The sequence below is a fragment of the Mus pahari genome, chromosome 9, assembly GCF_900095145.1.
Source record: "Mus pahari chromosome 9, PAHARI_EIJ_v1.1, whole genome shotgun sequence".
Taxonomy (NCBI): domain Eukaryota; kingdom Metazoa; phylum Chordata; class Mammalia; order Rodentia; family Muridae; genus Mus; species Mus pahari.
Window position 1 is genome coordinate 40364279 of NC_034598.1, and position 22386 is coordinate 40386664.

The 22386-nt window shown below is 52.9% G+C and overlaps 1 protein-coding gene across 3 annotated transcripts in view; it reads right to left on the reverse strand.

Moving 5' to 3' along the window:
* Window positions 1-22386, reverse strand: part of Cabin1 (calcineurin binding protein 1) — a 110091-nt gene that overhangs the window by 11055 nt on the left and 76650 nt on the right. For all 3 annotated transcript variants that reach the window (XM_029542698.1, XM_021204736.2, XM_029542697.1), the window contains exons 30-31: window positions 1023-1186; window positions 320-416 (exon numbers count right to left, since the gene is read on the reverse strand). In XM_029542698.1, the coding sequence (XP_029398558.1) occupies window positions 320-416; window positions 1023-1186 (261 nt within the window). The remainder of the gene's footprint in view (window positions 1-319; window positions 417-1022; window positions 1187-22386) is intronic.

The window sequence follows — 22386 nt, forward strand, 5'->3', positions numbered from 1 at the left end:
CTGCCTGATCAGAGCCTCCATGGGTCCTTCTACCCAATGCCATCTGGCTACACACATGTGCCAGCTGACAAGACTCTCCCAGAGACCCATTCTCTTCTGTTCCTCGGGCAGTTCCACCCCCTTACACAGAAGCAGGTGTGGGGACAGGTTGCTGATGGGATGGCACAGCCTGGCTTTCCGGGAGTTTTGTGATGTGAGCATCATGGGGAGCTGACATCAAGAGTGGACTTGTGTAGGCCACTATCTGTGGCTGCTGCGGAGACTTGTTACCCTGGCCCTTATGCACAGACCCGGGGTGAGCTGTGATAGGCTGACATACCTCTGCAAGCTCACTCAGTGTGTCCTCCAACACTTTCACAGTGAGGATGAAGGCGCGCTGTGCCAGGACCTGGCGGTCAGCATCTCGGAGATATTTCCTGCGGTCATACAGAGGGACAGAAATAGTAGGACAGTGTCAGAAGCCATATAGTACAGCTAAGTGATGAGTCAGCACCTTACTTCCACCCCAGGAACACTTGTGAGTTCCTCTCCCTCAGTTGGCTTCTGGGGTGCTTATGCTTCATGGCTAGGCTAGCCCCGTGCCAGCTGTATCCCCAGGCGTAGCACCCCAACCTCTACACCTGGCAGCTGTAGCAGATACACTCTGTTCTGTGCCCCATACTTCTGGCCAATGAAGCCATGATATCTGTTGAGGCCCAAGACCTCTGCTGCCCGCCTCCTACTTCCCTAGGGCCAGGGCTACTTTCAGAATGTCTACTCCCTACACCCCATGCTAGTCAGTGCCTCTGAGAGCCCAGGTTGGGCAGGAGGGATGGTCTAAACATGGAGACTGTCAGCCTGTATCAGTCCAAGAGTGCTTAAGGCAGAGAGGTGGTATGCTTGTGTTCCAGATACTAAGAGATGTCCCTCAGGAGTGAGGAAAGGCTGGGACTTCTGGACCAATAGACCTCAGAGCCAGGTGCGAGCAGTGGGGACAAGCCTGGGTGGAGGACGAGCCAGGCTGTGTGTGGTGTCTCACTCACTTGCCCTGGTCTGGTGTCCGCTGCAGCATGGAGGACACCTTCAACAGGGTGCTGTGGTCTCGGAGCTGGGCTAGAACCTTGAGCAGCAACACGATGGAGCGGTTCATGTGCCAGGCAAAGCTGCCTGGCCGGTCAATCTCATCCACGGGGATCCGCCAGATGCCCTATGGGATGGGCAAGCACAGGCTAAGGGAGGCTGCCACCTCTCTGGCACCTTAGGGACACCCTGCCTGAAGTCCCCTCAAGCTTGCCACTGTGCATAAGGCCTCGCCAGGGGCTTCTCAGCCCCTTCATGTCAGCCAGAGGATAGGCGCGCAGCCGCCTGTACCTACACACCTTACATCCATGGCAGAGGACTGTATATGTGAGGTTCTGTAAGCATTTTCCCTAGTCAGTCACCAAGTGGGCTGCCTCAGTCCTTCTTTCATGTGGTTGTATCCCACATGCTTACTGGACCTGTTGCCTAGAGTGGCTGTCATGCAGTGTTCACACTCTGCACAGGTACTGTGCAAGGATGCAGGAGCAACTCCCAGGGGAGCAAACACTGAACCAGAGGACCGGTGACACTCAACAGCTGCTGGTGGAGGACACACACTTGCAGACTCACTTTCCTCAACTCCTGTTCCCAGCTACATGCAGGAAATCAACTGCAGCCCCGAAGATTCCCAGGCCCCAACACCTGTTCTATTAGTTTGCTATGGTAGTCTCTCACCCCCTTTCCCTAAGTCCCTAACCATAAGGCATTGCCCTCTACTCTGCCCCCATTCATCACCAGTGCCCTTGCAGGATCCTGTGACATCCTTTGGGGTGTTGGTTTGGCCTTTTGCTATGCTAAATACTGTTTGCTTCCAGAGACCACACATAGATCCAGGTGTTATGTGACCCTGCTCCCCAAGTTATTTCTGATTGGTGAATAAAGATGCAGACAGCCAAGCTGCGCAGAAGAGACATAAGTGGGGTTTAGGGTTCCCGAGCTTGGGGGGTCAAAGAGGTGGGAAAAAAGGAGAGAGAAGCTGACATGGGATAAGAATCATAAAATAATGGCCACATAGGCTGGCTAACTGGAGTTGAGAGCAGCCCAGACGCAACATGGCAAATTATATAATAGGATTATTGGCTGGGAAATAGACATAACAGCATAGAGGATAGCTACCTGCCCAGCTCTTGTGCTGATTAAGGCTTATTATAAAGGTTGTGTGTGTATCTTTTATCCAGGAACTAAATGGTTAAAGACAGGGTAGAAAACCTGGATTGGGATTAAATATTTTCAACAACACTGGAGTCCATCAGGGTATAGGGGTACCATGGATGCCAGAGGGAAGGAGTGGTGTGTGAACACTCAGGAGACCTGTCTGACACAGGACCTAACTCAGTGGCCTGGAAGAAGCTGACAGATCCTAGTGGGGGCCCTGTAGCCAACCCTCAGAAGCTCCAGCTAGCATAGGTCCTGGATCCTGACTGGCTGAATCATGGGGTTTCTGGGTCTCCAGTGCCAGTTCCAGGGATTAGAGGGGCACCTACATGGGCCTCTGTTCTCATGGCTCCTTGCTGCCCATTAGTGATCCATGCACAGAAGTATAAGCCATGTTCTAGAAGGCCAAGGGGATGGGGGAAGAGGGAGGGCAGGGTGTCTTTAGCCCTCAGCTGATGAGGGAGGCCTGGAGAAGCTTAACACCCTTAGTCCCTGGCCCCACTGCCTCCATCCTGGGCTTCAAGCCCGCCTACCTAACAGGCTAGAGGGTGAGAATACCCACACCCAGGAGAACAAACACAGTGTCCTCATGTCTGTCTGTAACAGCTTACAAAATGCCACACGGGTGTGTGTGTGTGTGTGTGTGTGTCTGTCTGTCTGTCTCAAGAAGACCAGGGTACCTCGCCTCTCTGCTCCCAGGACTAAGAAGAGCCTAACATAGACTACTGTGGCCATTAAGGTATTCGTGGCCCAACAGTGTGAGGCTAGGGAAGGGTTCTGTTTCTTGAGGAGGCACATCTCAGACATACATGGAGTTCTCACGTGACTTTCCACAGACATGTGATAAATAATCGAGCTCAGAGACAAGGAATAACCCTCCTAGAGCCACAGATGAGTGGCTACCCCACAACTTTGAGGAAAAGATCCTTGTGGGTCTTCATAGGGAAGCGTCTCCACCTGTAGCACCCCCACTGCCGGCTGCAGCAGCTCCTCATCTGGAAGGCAGGAAGAGATGCCTTGGGTCGCCCTGGCGACCAGATGCTCTCCCTGGTCTCCAGATCTCCTCCCTTTCCCTGGAGAGGCCTAGAATCAACCTAGCTTCAGACATGTCTCCCCACTTTCTATGCACAGCCACAGATGACCCTAGTTAGTCAGAAGCAACTTTTCTCCAGACCTCAGAATGCAGAGCGTTTGCCCACTTTTCAGAGTTGCCTTCAGAGCCAGGAGTGGTGGTTCACACCTTTAGTTCTAGTGCTTGAGTGGCAGAGGCAGGCAGAGTTCTGCGAGTTCGAGGCCAGCCTGGTCAGCAGAGCAACTTTTAAGCCAACCAGGGCTACACAGAGAAACCCTGTCTCAAAAAACCAACTCCTTTCAACTCCATAAATTCCATGTGCTCTTCTGAACTGTGCTGAGAGGTGTTGTGATTACAATGGGGAGGACTTTCCTCTAGGTGCAGTTAGAGGCAGGGGAAGTGGCCCTGCTCCCAGTGTTCATTACGGCCTCCAAGCCAGGAGTACTGGAGCGCAGACAGAGCAGGCTGAAGAAGAACAGAGACAGGGCCTGGGCACCTCCACTAAAGGTGGTTGGGGGGGTTCCAGTGCCCACCTACTCTGGATACCCAGCATGCTAGCTCTCATATCAGTTAAACATACTGGCGTTAATCAACACTGGTGGAAGCTAGCATCAACTCTGGTTACAATTAGTAGAATGGTATCTTTTCTATATGGCACAGGGCTGCCGCCTCCCCCCGCCCCCCCGGGACTGAACCAATATCAACTGGCACCAGGGCCTTGGGTATCCTAGACAAGCACTGTTAAATCACTGAGCTCCATCCATTCATCCATCCACACCCACACCCACACCCACAGGCAGGTTTTGAACTTTTTATCAACCTGGATTAGTTATATCAGTGTGTACCAAGCCACGTATTGTTGGTGTTTTTAATGTTCTACCAACTGCCTCTCTAACTGGCTTGCATCCTTTAGACTGACACAAGCCAAGGATTCTATGCATGTGAGCCTCTGTTTCTGTCTTCTGCATCCTCTGCCTAGCCAGCCCTTTCCCCGGGTCCAACTGTGACATCTGGTCCCACTTCTCTAAGGCTCCCTGGCTTGCTGTTCTGTGACACAGTGGAAAGGACTCGAGGGCAGCCTTTCAGATGATGACTCTGGAGCTGGCAGGTGTCCTGGCCAGGGTCAGTCTGCTTTAGCTCTAGATTCTGAGGGGCCTGACACAAATTTGGCAGAGTAGGTGGGGCATCCATCTTGAAAGCTTTCTGCCTCCCATTTTATTAGGTATAGGGAATCCTAACTACCCCGCCTCCTGAAAATTCCCATGTGAACTGTGTGGGGCAGGTAAGAAACAACAGTGTTCACAGCAAACAAAGCTCTTCCAGGCTCCAAGTGTATATGATGCCCTATGAGGAGCATGGGGACTGTATGAAGATAAACTGACTGCCCCTAAAAAGCAGCCAGTGCCAGGGGGTAATGTGATGGTTCTGGCCGGTGTTCACTGAGCACAGCCTGCCTAGCCACCAGAAAGCTACCACACCATGAAAAAATGAGTTGGGGAGGTGCTTGCTACCCGTAATAAACTGTGTTTGACACATGCAGGGGGTAGGCTAGGGAAGCAGGGGTTACTTGGAGGATGTGAAGGTGCAGGAGGCCAGGGCTCCTGGCAAAAGCTCTCACTCCCCAAGCTGAGAATCCATGGCACAGCACCCAAGTCACCTTCAGAGGCAAGGGCAGGAGCAAGAAGACCCAGCCCCTCTGGGGGCTGTTAGAGGCCTGTCAGGCAGGTGAGGTGCATGATTGCAATGCAATCACGTTCAGTACCAGGGGAAGAAGAAAACATAGGCCAAAAGTTCTTGAAGATACCTACTTCTAAGAGAAAAGAAAGGTCTGTCAGCAAGGGTCTCGTGTCTCAGCATCTGGGGCTTGTTTCCAGTGCACTGTCCACCTCAGCTCCCTTTATAACACAGCAGCACTCATTTCAGAAAGGAGGAGGCAAGTTCCAAGGAAAGCAGAGGGAAGTGCAGACACCCTGACAAGTGCTCCAAGTGAGCCTGGCAGTGCCCCTGCCCTGCACAAGCTTCACTTTGCCTACCCCTGGACACATATGCTGGGCAAGGTCTGGCTCATTCATTCCTCATGTTCACGCACACGTGCCACAGGACTCTGGAACTTTCTGGGTACCATCTCTTTCATGGGCATGCAGCTAGCAGGTAAACTCCTAGCAGGAGCCCTTAGGAATAGTGCTTTGCCCTCTCAGCATGGGGCTGTATATGGATAGAGAGAAAGCTGGGTGGGTGGGGGCAGAAGGACAGAGTCCTAAGCCAGGAGGGTAGAAACCAAGCCAACTATGCCTTCTGGCCAAGCTCAGCAGAATCTGGCTTCTGTGTTTACAGCTCCAGGATGGAGTGGGTACAGCCCTCTCCTAAGGGGGCAAACTAGAACTCATCTTCCCCTAACTGCTGCGCCAAGCCTGCTCCCAGAGAAGGTATTGGGAGGGGGGCTCTCAGGATGAATCGTGTAGACACCTGTTCTGTCTCCTTCACCACAGCCCACAAGGGAGAAGGTGTGGGGCTAAGCAGAGGCTGCACAACACCCAGCCCAGAGCGCAGAAGAGAAAGGCATGGACCTCTGGCAGGTGTTAGGGAGAAGCCAGAGTGATGTGCTAGGACTAGCAGGGAGGACATGAGCAGCAGGGCTCCTCTGTGAAAGCAGGCCTGGCGGGAAGCAGATGGGAGAGCCTGCAGAGGAGCTCATGTCTAGTTTTGTGGGACAGGCCAGACCAGGAACACACATCTGAGAGCTAGCAGCAGCATGGGAGTCAGAGCATCAGGATGCTACAAGGAGTCCCCTCTGTAGGGCCATGCTCTCACGTACCTGCGGGCATGCACACTGTCTCTAATCAGCCTCACTGGATTCCTGGGTTGTGGTGTCACCAGGACTGGGCTCCCTGGTGGTCAGTGTGGCTGGGGATAATGCTGGCTCACAGTCCTGTGCTGTAGGCAGTTGGGCCTTCCCAGCAGCCCCAGAGTCCTTCCAAATACCTCACTGTACTCAAGTTTCTCCTACATGCCAAGTCTTTCACTGCAAGCATCTCTGCCCATCTCTGCTCCTTAGAGTGGCTCTGGGCTCCTTGATGACAGATGAAGTCACTGAAACACACACTAACTATTGAATAATTTATGGGGCCCAGACTGTGGGCTGAAGGTTGGACACAAGTTTCCAAACCTTCCCCACAGCCTGCTGTGTCCTCTCACTACTATGGAGGCAATGGGGGTTCCTTCAGGTCTTGGGTACATGGAGCTGGGGCATGGTCGCTGTGTAAGTGGAGGGAATAGTGACCCTGCGGTAGTGCTCACAGATGCTCACAGTGGACTGGAGAGCAGTGTGAGGGCAGGCCTGGCCAGGAGGCTGCCGAGGCTTTGCCTTCCACTAATGGCAATCTTGGTACGCAGACCACACAGGGAGCAAAGAGCAGCAGCTGCTGTAGGCATGCACGGGGCTCTCTGCCTGCGCGATCATCTCACAACACCCCACTTTTCTGTGCTCAGGGGGAGCATATTCCTGAAGAGACCCAGACTCCTCTTTTCCCTCTCTTCTCAGAAGCCTGCATATACCTACTATGGGCCTTAGCATAGACGAAGAGCTCATCCACACACATTTCCCGTCCTGAGTATCGGACCTGAGGGCTGCTGAACACAGCCTCTTTACTCAGTCCAGAGCCAATTGCCCCAGCAGGCAGGGACTTCAGACCCACTCCCATGTAGATCTGGTTCTCCCAGCACACTCTGCAGTAACAGCACAGCCTGTGGCTACTCTGAGATTGCTACCTTTCTGTCACAGATCCTCCTAGAGCCCCTTCCTTCTCTAAGACACAAAGTACCCAGAGGAGGGAACATGCCTACAAGGCCTGGGAAAGCCAGAAAGGAAAGAAGGTGGGAGAAGGAATGGCCTAGACAGAGCTACACTGGGGGGGGGGGGGGGGGATGTTCAGAGTTTCATTCTCTTGCCACACTGGAGAAGATACCCCAAGAGTGCAACTGAGTTAGATGACCTGCTCAAGGGTGTCCAGTGACAGTGGACCAGGAAGCAGGGCTGTCTTCCTCACTTGAAAGCCCCTCCCCATGGCCTCACTTCTAACTCCCAAAGGAAAGGACAGGCAGGGGTTTGAACCTTGTGTTTCTTAAGCACACAGCAGGCAGGGCCCTCAAGGCTCGCTCACAAGCAGGGTGGCTGGTGTCCCTCCAGTAGCAGAGTTAAAGTGCTGCAGGCCTACTGCTGGTGCTGGCCTTCAGCCTTGGTCCTGACGGCTTAGGTGCTTTCTCCAGCTGTTCCTTGCTGCCTGAGATGTGATACTTGTTCTGATTTGCCATTCTCAGGGTCACGCCCAGTAGGGCACCAGGCCAGGGAAGAGCTCATCTGGGGGCACGTAGAACGGTTGTTGAGGAGCCACCTGGGTACCACACAAAGGTGCTGACAAGGAGAAGGAAACAGATTGTAGACGGCACCAAGGAGACCCAGGACACTTGGCCTGAGGGAGCTGTTGGGCTACTACTACGAGGCAGATGGTAGGAACATTTCCCCTCTCCACCTTACCTAGGCTCCCCGTTTTATGGGTCTGGGTTTGCTGGGGTCTTCCTGGGCTCTACCTGGCCCACTGAGGCACTGCTCACCAAGACTGCCTCTCGCTCTTGACCTCAGTCCAAGGGCCTCAGCCTTGGGCACAACAGTTGTCCTGGCACAGCCCCGGGACACTGAGCTGTTATAGGAGGGGGCAAACGGGCAGATGCGGCTCTATTGCTTTTGAGGAGCTCATGACCTATGAGGTAAAGTCTCCCGAACACCCCCGGAGAAAAGGGAGCCCACCAGCACATAACTTAGGAAACAAGGACAGTATACTGTCAACCACGGAGCCTTCCTGCACACTCAACAGAAAATGAATGTTCTGGGTTAAAATCATAAAACACAGACTCCAACTCTCTTAAAGAAGGGGTGTGGAGCAACATCCCAGCCATCCAGGTACAAGCATAAGAGAGGCTGGTGTGTGAATAAGAGGCCAGGGACTTTGAAGGATGCCTGGGCAGAGCCAGAGGAAACAGGAGGGGAGACTGTGTGACCCCACAGAGAAGACAGAGATGAGAGACAGGTAGCTGGGAAGGGGGCAGGGATTTGAGGGGGGAGAGGGAACTGAGGTGGGAGGGAGGGGCAACTTATGTGGAGCCAGCCCTACAACTTGGAGTATCCTGAGCCCAAGGAAGCATTTCCCATGTCATCAAAAACATCTCCTTGACAACAGCCGCAGAATCGTTTATCCTACAGGTTGACATGCGAGCTAAAGTTTTCAGGGTCAGGTTTTTTTTCAGGTTTTTAGAACGTTGGATTGGAAAGGTTAATAGGCAGGAGGGGGAAGCAGGTAGATCCCTGGGGTGGGGCCTGGTGCCTCAGCTGATACAGTAGGGGGACGGCCTGTGGAACAATGGGTGAACAAGGCTTTCTAGAATAGCATACTTTTAACATCCCTGTTCACTGAAAACACTACTGTGAGGAGAGAGAGGGAGAGAGAGAAAGAGAGAGAGAGAGAGAGAGAGAGAGAGAGAGAGAGAGAGAACGCAAGCCTATTTCTCTCCCTGTGTCCCATCTGGGTATGGGCACACTGGTGAATAGGGGAGAGTAAGACAGCTGACACAAAAGCAGAAGGGGTATGGGAACAGGCTGCTGCGGAGAATGAGCTGCTAAGTAATGGAGTAATGGTCCTTGCAGGGCAGAGCTCAGCAGGGCAGAGCTCGGCAACTCCCCTCCTTCCACCCCAGAAAAGCAAAAAAACCTGTGCAGTCTCCAACACAACCTCAAAATTAACAACAATCCAACTCCAAGAAGCAGGGGATGGTTCCATTCGAGGGGCAAGCACAGTTGGGAGTGGGGTGTCAACATCCCCCAGTCTTGGGGTGACACCTGTTGCCCATTAACACACACACACACACACACACACACACAGAGCACTCAGACTAGACTGCCTGGAGAGGTGTGTGAACAGGGTACTGAGAGATGCTCCCAGTGTCTCTCAGGTAAACAATTTGTAGGTGGCTGCCCAGTTTCTCCCACATCAGCTTTCACTCTCTTGTTCTGAAGAGACTAGCTCCTTTGTGAGCCTGCAAGCAGCAGGAAGCCAAGGCTACAGCACAACTCTCCCATCAGCTCCCATTTGTCCCCCGGACTGAGAGCATCAAGGATGCTGCCAGTCAGCTGGGTAGCACCCATGGCCTCATGAACAGACGGCCCTCTGGCACCTCCTCCTGCTCAGGAGATTTGGTGTTGGGATCCACGATTGCTTTCTAGGTAGGTAGCTACTCATCCTTGAGGCTCTGAGGAGAGAGGGGCCCTGCAGCACCTCTGCTCCATTCTAAAAAGATGGAGGGAGGCTGGGAGCCCTTCCGTCCCCTTCAAGCCCCACACTACTGTAGACAGAAGTTTCTTCAGTGAGCACCTCGGAACCATATAGAAAGCAATCTGTGGTCTCAGGACAGTGCAGTGGCTATCAGGAACACACCCCCGTTTCCCCCCACTCCCCAGGCCCGGTTCTCCCTCACGAGGTCCTGGCTGGCCAGGCAGGGCTACTGAGGGCAAGGGATTCCCCCTGCCATTACAGGTAATGAGTCCTCAACAGACTCAGGCAGGGGTTGGGGAAGCCTGCAATTTGCCTGCAGCTGGCGGCTGCCGTTTCCAGCTTTTCTGCCAAATGAGACATATCATGCACTAGGTCCCCTCCCCTCCCCCCTCCTGGGAAAAGCAGAACCGACAAACAACTGAGCTTGGGGAGAGCCTGGCAGCTAGCCCTGCCCCCATGTGCGTGCGGAACTAGTAGCGACCCCACGCCCAGCCCATACGACCCTTACCCCAACCCTACCCTATCCCTCCGCCTACTCTTGAGGGCTGAGTGGCTAGGACCCCGGGCCCCATGTTCCGTGCCGGACCGCACTTGTGAAGCGCTGGCACCATCTTCCCGCCCCCGCACAACAGCTATTTTTAGCTAGGGAAGCACCGCGCCCGGGCGCCGCTGCCCATCCCGCCCAGCGGCCCGCTCACCATCCCCGAGAGCGGCACCGCGCAGCTTTTCGTCAGCGCCTTCTGCTGCGAAGTTGTTGCAGCTAGTGGCTTTCGTTTTCGCAGGCGCACACCCACGCCTGGGCTCCGGCCCCGGGCTTGGTCGGGCTGGGCTGTCCTGGGTTTGCTGGGCGGGCGCAGTACAGACTCCACCAGCACCAGCCGCCCCCGCGTGCCACTACCTAGGCCGGTCTGGCCTCCCACCTGACATTCGGTAGAACGCCAGCCCGGTCCGGGCACGGGGGGCACCGCACCCACCGTCGGCGACTTCCTCTGTAGAAGCGCTGGGGAAACCGCGGCCCTCGGGTTTCCTGCTGCGTCCGGGGCGGGGGCAGCTCCCCGAGCCCACCCGGGGGGAACTTAGCATAGAAAAGCAGAGAGCCAGGCAGGCAGAGGTGAGGTGGTCGTGCAGCCCTGGTCCCAATCCCCGCCCTCGGCCACAGGCAAGTTCCTACCCGCCGGCTCCCCGGTGGCATCTGTGCAGGAGAGCTAGTGCGGGCGCCAGGCCATGGCCGCGGAGGTTTGCTCCTCACTCGCGGCGGGCCGGGGCGGGGCAGGCAAGAGCCGGACGGTCCCCAGGCAGTCGGCAGTCACTTGGCAGCATAACTGACTTTTGCAGGCCAATACTGGCGGGGTCCTCGGTCTAGCAACGAGGGGTTCAGTGACGCCAGGCTACCCACCGGCTGAGGGGTATCTAGTACACAGCCCTTGCTTGTCACAGGAAACTGGGACGGGGAGGTGAGTTTGGGAGGCAGGATGGCAATGGCCAACGGCAGCATGCGTGGGCAATCTTCCATCTGCAACAGGGCTCCAATGTGAACAGCACCCTTCCCCACTTTGTGCCACATAGTGCCTTGTGGAGGGTAGACTCCTAAGTTGTAGGAGGGCCACACTAGAGCTGTCAAGTCGGGACTAGAACGAAGACTTCTGGAGTAACATTCTCAAAGGAAACACAACAAAGATGCCATGGTCTCCAGTGAGCTCTCCAGAGGAAGTCACTATTTTCTCACAGGGTATGCAGCTGGGCCAGGTAAAAGAAGACCTTCCCCACCTCTGCATTTCAAGAAGAGGTGCCCAACTCCTGGGAGCAGCTTTGCAGAGTCCAGGAAAAGGTAGGGAAGGGCTCAGAAAGGAAACAGTGCCCTAGGGCACAGAATGGCACCCACAGCACTGGGCATCTTCCACCTAGTGAGGCAGACTGTACAGGAACTAGCCACCAATTCCTGGCTGTTCTTCCTGCCCAGACAGACGAGAACACCAAGGAAGGAACAGAAGATCCTGATGCACACACTTGCCCTTTCCACACCAGGGCTCTTGGGCCTTGCCACATTCCTCAAGGCCTCATCCACCTAGTCAATCTCAACACAGCCTACTCCTTGAGCTGGCTAGATTCCATTTGCCTTACTCTAGCTTCTGCCCACCAGTGTCCCAAACAAGCACCAATCCAGCCCTCCTCCTCTCAACCTAGAGAATAAACCAGTCTTCTATCCTTGCAAGATGACTTTCCTGCTCAGCAATGGGCTTGTTCCTGGGAACAAGGAAGAAACCTGGGTTCCTAGGGGTTCACTTGCAGGTACACATGCGCATGCGCGTGTGCACACTCTCAGACTCTGAGAAGGACAGGGACTTCAAATGCATATTCCCCACGACGCATCTCAGCTCACTATGTCCTCAGCACCCTCACTGCCCCTCTTTGACAGACACCACACTGGGAATAGACAGTTCAGGGAGTCTGGGTGCTGGTACAGGCACTCAGCTATAACACTGGGACCTATCACGAAGACCCTGCCAGCTCAAGTCTGGATCATTCCTTGCAGCTGTCTCCAATTGCCGGAGCAGACATCAGAACCAGGTGCTAAAATGCCACTTGTGACCTCACTTCATACCTTTTCTACTTCCTGAAAGATCAAGTCAGAGCAAAGGAAGCTGAGAATGCGTGCTCACCACCTTCACCCAGGCTGGGAAGAAGCTGTGTTATCAGGGTTGTGCACAACTGTCTGGAAGGAAGGATCCAGAAGGCCTCTGGGCCTGCTACTCTCCAGAGCATGGCTGCCCTGCCACAGACAGCTCTCTCGCTCTCTCTTACACAGGGCTCTTCCTGGAGAAGGGTGCTGAGTGGCCTGAAGGCCCAGTATCTGACAGCAGCAGAGAAGCCTATGGTACATAAGAACTTGCATGGATCAGGGGTATAGGGTATGGGTTGCTAATTCCTGGACAAGCAAAATTTCAAGAAGGAAATCTCTGCAAGAACATCTCTTCCCAGCTGGGCTCTAGAGGCTTGGGCACATCCACCTAACCTTGTTTGTTGAGGTGGGGTCTCACTGTAGTCCAGGCTGGCCTCAAACTCATGGCAACCTTTTTGCTTCAGCCTCTGACTGACTGCTGGGATTATAGATGTGAGCCACTACCTATCTTGCACTGGTCCCTTAAGACCCCGTTTTTACACCATGTGATGTCCCGCCCTCCCACCAACCAGCTCTCTGCAGAGGCATCATCGTCCCTGGCTGACCAGCCACAGCAAAGCCCCAGTGAGAGATTACTCACAGGGTAAGAATCACCCTTGCTCTCCTCACCAGATGGGTGGTTTTGAGTACATGCTGGGGTGTGAAGTAACAGCCTCACAACAGAGGCTGACAGGACTTGCCTACATTATATCCTTGAGAATTCTTTGGGCTTCCAAGGGTTTTGAGCTTCCTGTATTGTTAATAGTCTAAGCAGCAGAATCCAGTGGGTCCTAGTCGCTCATAAAGCATCTGAATGTTGAAAGGTCTGGACCTCTATTTCTACCCTGGAGACTGAGCCACACATCCATCTCAATGTCCTGAATGCCTGAAGCTGGATCCGGCAGCTCTCTAGCAGCCATGGAGGCCATGTTCATCAAGTCTCTACAGGCCTCCTTGGGAATGTAGGCTTAGCCTTTAGCATACCTGGCCAATGGTAGATGGAGGCACTTATGGCTCAAGTGGGGGGTGGGTCTCTGGTCTTGTGAAGCTAAGTTCCAGATGACAGAGCTAGACTGTGCCTAAGGTACTGCTGGCTGAGCTACCTAGGGACCATGTGGCCCCAGTGGGCTCTTAGAGCGCTTCCTTCTCATCATCTGAGCCCCTGTAGACCTTCAGGTCTTTGCTGGTTCCTTTCTTGTAGGCTCTTACTTCAGTTCCAAGGTGGAACCTGTCATCCTTCTGAGCTGGACTGGAACAAGAATGCTCCTTAAGAATCCTAACTTTCAGCCTTGCCACCACTCACCTGCCTCACTAGTGTGGGGCAGTGGCTCTGTGTAACACTGGATCTGGCAACTTTCCTACTGTGCATGTGACAGCCAGGTTTCTTCTTTAAGGTCCAGACAAAGTGGAACAGACCTCCCTTCCCCAGGTACAGAGACCCTAGTTTCCCCCAAAGCATGTAGTCTACTTAACTCTCTTGAGACCCAAGAAGCTGATCCTGTGATGTACAACTACACAGTGCCTTGAGACGTCACCATATCCAGCGGTGCTGAGGGAGGACAGAGGTAAAGAAGCCTGAAAAGACCAGCTCAGGGAACATCTCCAGGCTGCTATGTGAGGGCTCCGCTCAGAGATTCCTGTCCCTGGGACTGGAACTGCATGTACTTCAGCAGATAGCAATGCTGTACCACTCGAGTCTGCGGGTCTTGGTGCATGTGTGTGCACATTCTGTGCACAGGGCTACTATTCCCTCCAGTACTTTTGTTTTTTAAATGGAAAAGACAACCCTCTACCTCAGGAGAGGGAAGGTCGAAACTCTGCCAGTTCCCAGGACTCCTGTGAACCCTGCAATGGGTATGCAATGGAGCATGTCAACTTAGCTTAACCAGCACCTTCAGCCCAGTGGCACAGCAGACTACATAAAGATAATGACAAGGCTGGGGTGGGGACACAGGTGCGGTGGGGAAAGGGACAGACAGGTCTACTAGGTGGGGTAGCCCTGGAGACTTCTCTATGCAGGGGGACCAAAAAGAGAGGCATCCCACTGAAAGGCAGTGAAGATGGCTGGTGTCTTTGGGGGCAAGTGTAGTTACTGTGGCAGAGGGTATCACATCTGGGGAGTGGGTAATCTTCATAGAAAGGAAGAGTTGCCGGAAGTCAGAGGGACAAATCAGGCAATGCAGAGCAGCAGCCTCTGAGGTAGCCTGAATGAGCTAGCTCCCTGTCTAGGGACCTGTGATTGGCCCACTGTCTGGCCTCACAGCAATGGCAGCAGCTGGGTCATAGAGGCCCATTTTGCTTTGCCCAGTGTGCCTCTCCTGCCCTATGAGTGATCCTCACTCCCACACTGCACACGGGAGGAGTCCCTGAGCACCTCCTTAGCATACAGGGCACTTACAATGAGCTTCTCTATGCCCCCACTTCAGGCTGAACAGAGAAGCCCACTATAATAACCCACTATTTAGAGGGCTAAGCTGCTTCCATTTCATTTCAGGAGAGGAGCCCAGATCCTAGGAAAGCTTTCTCTGGCAGGCACACTGGAACAAACAAACAAACAAACAAGCCGAGGATAATCTATATATCTACTGACCCCTGGTCCCTAAGGAATGGCTTTTATATAGCTTGAGGATTATGGCTGGCCTAAGGGAATGTTTGTGGGAGGGAGTCATGAAGAAGCAACGGTAGATCAGATGGTAGCTCAGGCTACCTGTGGTGGTCTCTGTCAGGCAGCTACAAACAGCAGGTACTCTTGGTAGATAGGCAGATGGGAAAGGCTATGCTTTAGGCTTGATCACAAGACAGGAAAGGGCTGAGAGAAAACTGGCACCTTCATGGACATTCTAGCTGCCAAGAAGGCTTAAGTCCACTGCTTCTTCCGGCTCCATGATGGTCACAGCAAGGAACCCTTTGCATCCTGGGTAATGTCAGAAGAAGAAACACCCTATAGAGCAGGGTCAGCTCCACATATACAGCATTATCCCCCAAACCAGAATGCTGGTCAATCCAGATGCAGATCCTAGACCTAGGTCTCCTCTATGATAGCCCTGGGCCTCTCACCCATGGTGTAAAAAAAAACCTGATAAGGTTCTACACACCAGGAATGGGGTTACCTATTCAGAGCAGAGGCCCTCTGATAGCAAAATATGATCTATGTCTAACCTTGAATCAGCACTGTGGTCATCTCTAAGCCAAGCTGAACTTGACTCTGATTACTAAATCAGATCCACGTATATACTTCTCTATCATGAGAGCAAGGGGCCTTCTCAGCCACCTCAATGCTCTTCCTACTGGCATTTCTACTGCCCTCTTTATTGGGGTCTCCTATGTGAGGGACTCACACCACACTATTTTTCTTTGGTCTTTAGTTTGTTTCCCCCATGAAATGCCTTCTTTCAGATAGGAGAGCCAAGTTCAAGTTCAGTTCAGACTTCCAGAAGTGTTCCTCATCACCTCTGGTGGAATCAGACTGGCAGACAGTCATCTCCAAGACACACACCACCACACTAGAGGTGCCTAGGCTCAGGGTTGGGCACTGTGGTGGTTTGAATATGCTTGGCCCATGGAAAGTGGCACTATTAAAAGGTGTGGCCTTGTTGGAGAAAGTCTATCTGTGGGGGTAGGCTTTGAGGTCCTATGTTTAATTAAGCTCTGCCCAGGGTGGAAAGGAAGCCTCTACCTTGCTGCCTTCAGATCAAGATGTAGCACTCCCGGCTCCTTCTACAGCACCATGCCAGTCGGCCTGCAGCCATGCTTCCTGCCATGCTGACAACAGACTGAACCTCTGAAACTGTAAACCAGCCCCAATTAAATATTTGCCATTATAAGAGTTGCCTTGATCATAGTATTTCTTCACAGCAATAGAAACCTTAATTAAGACAGGCAAGGAGTGGGTGGGTGAGTGGGTGGAGGAGCACCTCCATAAAGGTTAAAGGGGAGGGGAGGAGGGGGGTAGGATGGGGGGTTTGTGGAGAGGTAACTGGGAAGGGGGATACTATTTGAAATGCAAATGAATAAAATGATTAAAAGGCATCCGTACTGGATCCCAAGGCAGTTGCTGCTGAGGCACGGCCTGCAGTGGAAGACCCTCTCTGGCTAAGAAGATTCTGCTTCAGAAATTCAGCCCCATGCCAACCCGAATGGCTGGTCTTTCCTGGAGCCCAGAACTGGCCTTCATTTGCCTCATTGCCTCAAGAGCCCCAATCTGAGTCACCGATGACTAGGTGTGCCTGTGTAGAGAGTGAACAGTGTTTATGGCACTAGACAATCTGTTCCTTGCCAGAGATGCACTGGAGTCTATCTTACAGGTCCAAGAGACCTCATCTTTGTTGATCTAATCTAAGACATATATACAAAGTACTTTTAAAAAGGGTTGCCATTTTATTTTGCTTTTTGAAGCAGGGTTTTGCTATGTAGCTTAGCTAGCTGGCTCCAAACTCACGATCCCCTTTGACTCAACCTCCTGAATACTGAGATTACAAGCAGGTACCATTATCCAGGCCCAATCAAAATTTGTTTTTGGATTGGTGTAATAGCACAGTTAGTCAAGACACTTGTTGCTGAGCCTGACAAGGTAACTTGAGTTTGATCCCAAACCCACATGGTGGAAGGGACCTGCAAGTTATTCTGGACCTCCCCGGGGCACATGCACTTGGCACATATGTTGACACATACAGGCACATATGTTGACACATACATGCATGTGCCCCCTCCCCACCCCACATTTTGAATCAGGTAAACTTGTGCAGTTCTTCAGACCCTTTCTCGATCTGTCCCAATCTCTCTTACTCATTCCACTATCAGTGATCCTTGTCACCCCTGTCCCTTCCCGACCACTGCCCTCCTGAACACAATGTCACTGTTGCTCAGCTGTATCCTGTTCTCATGTGCTCTTTAACCTAACTCTGAAGTAATGTCTGGCCCACTGTGCAGATGAAGAAACTGAGCCTACGGACACTAACTGGCTCGCTCACAGCTACACATCCCACAGTGTGGGATGAAGACAGGTACGGAGAGGGATTTCCTCTTGGGAGCAGAGGTGGGATAAGACCTGTGTATGTGAGAGTCTTTGGTTTACCCCTCTCAGGCAATTCTTGGCCCCAAGTGCCTGTCACCATTGTGTTAAAAGTCAAACTTTCCAAATAGGAAAAGTGGGGTGGAGGGGAGGCAGGGGGGAGGGGGGAGGAAGGGAAGGGGAAAAAATGAGGAGAGATTAAAACTACCCAAGGAAAGAGGGGCCTGGCCCTGAGCAGTAAGTGCTGGGTACACAGAAGATATGAAGTCTACAGCCCTTCAGGGCTCGGTTCAGAAGCTGGCAGGGCACAGCTAAGCAGGTGGAGCTTGGCTCTTCCTGCATCTGCGGGGGTAGTGGCCATCGCATCTGTTTTTCATTGGCTATGTGAATAGGTTTCTTTTGGAAAAGGAGATGGAAAACCACTGACCTTATCCAATTGGCCCACCTTTGGAGATGGAGAAACTGAGGTCAAAGGGGCCAGAGACAGGAAGTCTAAAGTGGGGCATGACAGAGTCCTTTCCCAGTGCGCACACTGAGGAGACTTGGTTTAGGTGCCTACCTTTTCAGCCCACCCTGTTCTGTGTAAGCCCACTAATAGAGGTTCTTGCTGGAGACCCCAAATGAGCACAGCAGAGGAGAGAAGCCCTTAAAGAGCTCAGGGCAACCTTAGGCTCTCAGCTGCCATGGGCATAGGTCACAGGCTCACTGCGGTGGTCTGTAACCTGCTGTGAGGACATACTCGTCTATGGAGCAATACCAACAGGTGGACTGCTGTGCCCTCATCTAGCCACAGCATGTCCAGTGCTCTGACGTGAGTCTAGCGCTGCCACAGCTTTAAAAGGGTGGATTCTTAGAGTGACTTCCCCTTCCTTCCTTGGAACCTCAGAGTTCCCAGCCCCTGCTTCTCAACAACCACGTAGCTCTCCCAGCCTCTGCCTTGCCTGGGCCATCGTCTCTGCCTTGCCCACTCCAACAGGAAAGCTTTGCTCAGGGACTGGGGACACGCCTACAAGCACATCTCTCCTGCTACTGCCCCTGGCTGCCCGCTGCTGCCCGGCACATGTCCTGGTGGTACTGCCTAGGCTGAAGGCACCAAGCACAGGCATCAGAGCGACATCATCTATGCAGGAATGTTCTCTGGGCAAACGTCAAGACAGTATGCCCTTGACTGGACACTCACTCTGAGCAGAGTTGTTGGGAGTGGAGGGATCTGGGCTGAGGGTGACTGAATCCCACAGTCCAATGAGGGAGAAAACAGCAGTGGTCCTCACAGCTGTACAGAAACTGGCATGGAGGCTGGACCACAGGACATGGACATGGCTCCTGAGCCCTGGGCTTGATTCCATGCTCTGCTGCTCACTGGCTGGATGACAGTGGAAAAGTCATGCTGTCATCTATGGGGACTTATGCTTCCTCTCTCAGCACTGCCCTAGGACTCGGGACACGAATGAAAAGTTCACCCCTCCCTCTGACCATGCATTCTGGCCTCGACACAAAACTCAGTACCTCTAGGCAACAACTGCCTCTAGAGAACAGAAAAGAATGCACACCACAGGAAGACATCCTAAAAGCTGCTTACATTTGATTTCTGTTGCTTTAAATTAGAACCATGACTGCAGCAGCCTGGCTTGGCAAGCTGTAACAGTCACAACCTGGGCCTGAGTGTCCTATGCAATGGCCCTACCACTGTCTTATCCTGGCTTCCCACATTTGCTTCCTCTTGCAAGCCAGGAGACTCACAGCTCCTCTCCACTTGATGCCCAGGGAGAGGTCCAGCCTGACCCTGGGCTAACCCAGTCTGAGCTGTGTAGTTCCAGGAAGTTCAGCAGCTCCGGGTATGAGAAGGACAGAGAGGTTGGCGCAGGCTCTGGGTCCATGCTAACCCTTTAAGATTGTCAAGAACAGGCCTTCTTCTCCCTGGAGAACTTCAAGTGTTTCTTTTGTTTACTCTGCTTGAGCAATTGGCCCATGGATCATCTCAGCAACGCTAAAAATAGCAGGATTGCAGCAATTCCAACTACAGCCAAGAAACTCACATTTCCTCAATTGAGATTTTCCCCTGCTGCTTTTCTGATTCCCACTATGATGTGACTGGCTATTCTTTCACCCCAATAGCAGTTAAGTTCCTGCTATACACCTTGGGCCATGCTCACGATGAACTAGTAGCTGAATCAGGCCAGGTGACTTATAAGAGTGACAGCCACCAGGAAATGGGTGAAGAATAGAAGCTGGCCAGTGTTCTCATCAGCCAGAGATTCTTATGCTTGCTGTCTTCAATGACAAGCTGTTATGGGGAAAGAGAAGAAGCCACAACCAATGTCAGACAATGTCTTTGGAGAACCAGAGATTCTTGTTCCAGATGAGGTAACTCTGGGTTGGTGTAACAGACAGCATTCTCCTAACCATGGACTCCCACGGGCATCTGCCCTAAGGACAACCTCTGCCTCCTCGGTGGGGTCCTGGTGTCTGTCCTCTGCAGCAAGCCTGCTGAGCCTAGAGCCCATTCCTTTGCCTTCCTGAATTCTCTATCTTTATTTCCTTGCCCCTCATCCTATCAGTCTGTTTCTGGAACCATCTACTGACTTAGTCCAGAAAATCTCAACCCCAGTGTAGGTATTAATGAGCTTTCTCTGTCTATGGCAAGGGGCTGTGAAAAGTCAGTCCATGGGCTGTTGTAAACACAAGACCCAAGGAGTGGCAAGTGGTGCCTGGGTCCGGTGTGTTCCACTTTACCTTTTATCGAGGAAGCACTGCTTTGGCGGCATCCAGTGCAGCTAGGCCAACTGGGGAGTGGCCTGTGGCAGACCAAAACCAAGGGCCCTGAGCTCTACAAACCATAGGAGAAGCCAGGCTTCTATAAGCCTTGTGAGCTGACAAGAGAAAAGGGCTTCTATTTTCCCAGTCTGTGGTGGCACCTCACAGGTGTTCCCCATCTCCAGCAGTGCGTATCATGTTTACAGAGGGGAACCGCCTTCAGGGCCACTGCTCGCACTAAGGCTAGCCAGGCGGTCTGCCAGATGTACACATGCTGCACAGCAGCAGTCTGTAGCAGCCGCCTCCTGCTCCTCCCTAGCCTCGGGAATGCCAGCCTACATGAGCCTAGATGGAAATCCCACTACCAAGCCCTGCCACAGCCCAACCAGCCAGGTCTGTGGGACAAAGCCAATTGAGCTGAGTTCAGTACTAGCCTGGCTACTAGCTCTAGCTGACCTCACTTCCTAGGTCAGATACCTGTGTCCTACTTGCTGCCGCTCTATTCTCCCCACAGGAGCATTCCTGCTTGGAGCAGCTGGGCCAAGTCCAGTGAAGGTACAAGCAGGTCACTGGCTTTCTTCACTTGAGTGGCTATTAATCTCTCTAGTCATGGGCTCTAGTGCTAGGTAAACCAAGACTCACAGCCCCCCCTTCTACACAGACCAGCCACGGGACCTGGGCCAAGTCATGTTACCTGTTGGCATCCCTGGAAACCTGTAGATTGACTGTAGGCTATGTGGCAGGCTTAGGATCTGGCGGATGGCATGTTTACAGCAGGTCAACGTGTTTCTTAAAGTGTGGGCTCAGTAACAAGTAGGGTGTAAGTAACAGTTACAGTTGTTTCTGGTGGGAAGATGATACTGTAGGGCTACCTGGAGGAAGCTATCGGCTATGACGAACCAGGGAGTTGCTATCCTGACCTTCTCTGGCTCTGATCAGTGTACATGGTAGAGGAATCTCACTGCTGATGCTTTCAGGGCTTGTTTAAATTGGGCTTCTGTTATCTACCCAAACAAGCTGAACTTGAGTCCGGTGTTGGGAATAAAGACTACCCATAGCCCCACCAAACACGGCGCATCTCTGCAGCCACAGGGACAGAAGGAAAGCCAAGGGGCAAGTAAGTACACCCAGCACTGACCTACCAACAGGAAATGAGGCCTGCCTAGGGCTGGATTCCTGGGCACCTGAGCCAAGATATTTCTGTCTTCTGAGGCTGCTGCTCCCCAGTTACTCATCCCAAGGCATTCTCAAAGATGGGGGACCTTTGAGAGCACCGAGCCAAGGGGAGATGCAACAGTAATCTAGGCATGTAATAGTAATGTTCTTTTAGGGTTACTGGGTTCCACAGACTGTTCCCTGCCTGGCTCTACGGACATCTACCCAGATAGCTCTATGGAAGGAGAGCACTGCCTGAAGTGTGGCCTGGAAAGAGTGTATCTATTCCATCGAGAGGGGAAGGTGACTCCCCCGAGGCCACAGAAGCAACTGGCGAAAGGTTGAGTAGACCAAGTATAAATGATCCCTCCCAAGAATGGTCCGTTGGGGGCCTTTGGCAGATGGCTACTCCCTCAGCTGGCCCACCAGCAGAGGCCCTTTCTTCCCTTTTGACCACAGCAAGGCCTTTGAGGCACTGGGCACTAAGGTTAGGAACAACACACGGCACAGACACTAAAGAAACAAAGATGGCTCACAATGCCCATCCCTTCCATTGGTTTAAGCCTCAGAGTCAGGACAAAAGACGCACCTGGGCCTCTGTGGTGGCCGCCTAGTAGGAGTGAGTGAACCCAGAGTGGAGGTCGATGAAAGGAACTAGCCTCAGGTGTGGGAATGGGCTTAGCTTCCCCAGTCACCTACAAACAGACTGAAAACAATCTAAATCTGTCACCACACCCTATAGATGGGCCCAAATGGAAGTCATCCATGACAGATGCCTGGGAAGGGCAGGTCATTCTGTGGGAAAGACTCTGACCCAGTGCTGGGCCCTTTGGCAGTATATGAAAGCATATTACAGGTAAAGTGGTTGCTCCCTGGCCTCCAGGCACTTGTCCTGGAGACTCCTGCACAGGTGAGGCAGCTACTGTACAATGATGTACAACACACATCTGGGAAAGGGGCACGACAGAAGAGATAGAGCTAAAGCTAGATGGTGGCGCATGGTATAGCTGTAGCCAAGAGAGTGAGCAAGCGCCTCAGCAACCGGCACCGGCTCTCAGCCCAGGTCATGCAGAAGGGGCTGGTGTACATGGCCAGTCACAAGTCTGCTTTAGTCTGTTCTTCTGGAGCCAAGGTGGACCTTAAGCTTCTAGAAGACCTCAGACATGTGGGAGTCAGGGTGTCCACTACCCCCATTTCA